This window comes from Mus caroli, chromosome 7, assembly GCF_900094665.2.
Source record: "Mus caroli chromosome 7, CAROLI_EIJ_v1.1, whole genome shotgun sequence".
NCBI classification, from domain to species: domain Eukaryota; kingdom Metazoa; phylum Chordata; class Mammalia; order Rodentia; family Muridae; genus Mus; species Mus caroli.
Window position 1 is genome coordinate 111,979,999 of NC_034576.1, and position 1,141 is coordinate 111,981,139.

General features: G+C 42.9%; 1 protein-coding gene across 1 annotated transcript in view; it reads right to left on the reverse strand.

The window, feature by feature from the left end:
- Positions 1 to 1,141, reverse strand: part of Nrip3 (nuclear receptor interacting protein 3) — a 23,307-nt gene that overhangs the window by 7,303 nt on the left and 14,863 nt on the right. The window contains exon 2 of the mRNA XM_021168789.2: positions 54 to 215. Within this exon, the coding sequence (XP_021024448.1) occupies positions 54 to 215 (162 nt within the window). The remainder of the gene's footprint in view (positions 1 to 53; positions 216 to 1,141) is intronic.

Below are 1,141 nucleotides of genomic sequence, written 5' to 3' on the forward strand. Positions count from 1 at the left end.
AAAAAAAAAAAAAAAAAAAGAAAAGAAAACTCTAGAAAAAAATGTTCTCTTACCTGGCAAGACACTAAAATCATGTCTTCATCTTCACACTTTTTCAGCCCTTCAGACTTAGCCTGATTGAATTTGTTGGTCTTCGAGGCCCAAGGGACACGAGTGCTCCGGAGCTTAGACAGGTTGGTTTCCATGAGGCGCCTCTGCAGAATGTTATGAGGTTGCTTGAGGGATAGAAAGCAGAGGCTTCTTACTGCCAGGGCTCTCCCTGCTCTCCCAGCCCCACCCAGGACTCCACAGAAATAACAAAGGACTTCACAGAGCAGCTCCAACTTGGCTTCTCAGTCTTCCCTCAGGTGAGGAAAGCGAGGAAAGCTTTGGTATTGTCAGGGCAGGTACTATAAACCAACATGTCACAGCCAACTCTGGTGTATGCTGCTTCATCTTTGTCAGCTTGACACAAGCTCAGGTCATCTAAGAAAATAGGCCCTAGTTGAGAAAATGTCCCCATCGGGTTGGCAAGCCTCTGGCACATTTTCTTGATTGACAATTGATATGGAAGGGCCCATTCCATTTGGGGTAGTGCTGGGAAGGTGATCCTGGGGTGTATAAGAAAGCAGGCTGAGCAAGTCATGAGGAGTAAGCCATTAAACAGAGCTCACCAAGTCCTGTGCTTCAGTTCCTGCCTCTAGATTCCTGCTCTAACTTTCTTCAGTGATGATTGGACTGAGATCTGTAGGCTAAAATAAATTCAAGATTTTTTGGTCCATGATGCTTTATTATAGCAATAGAAACCTAATGAAGACAGCAGTTTGGTACCAAAGAATGGGCTACTGCTGTAACAGGTCTGACCATGCTATTTTCTGGAGGAATGTGGAAGACTTTGGAACTTTGGACTAAGAAGTGTGACTGTGAAAGAATAAGGAGACTCTGGTGGGTTTTAAGAAGCCATACTAGAATAGCTTGGAAGATAGACATGTCAGAGCAACATAGACTGTAGATGCCCAGTATAAGAGGTTTCAGAGGGGAACATTATTAGCAGTTGGGCTTGATGCTGTTTTTTCTGTTTTGTACGTTGGCAAAGAATGTGGCTGTTTTCTGCCCTTGTACTAAGCATTTTTCTTTTTCTTTTTTTTTTTTTAATTTTTTT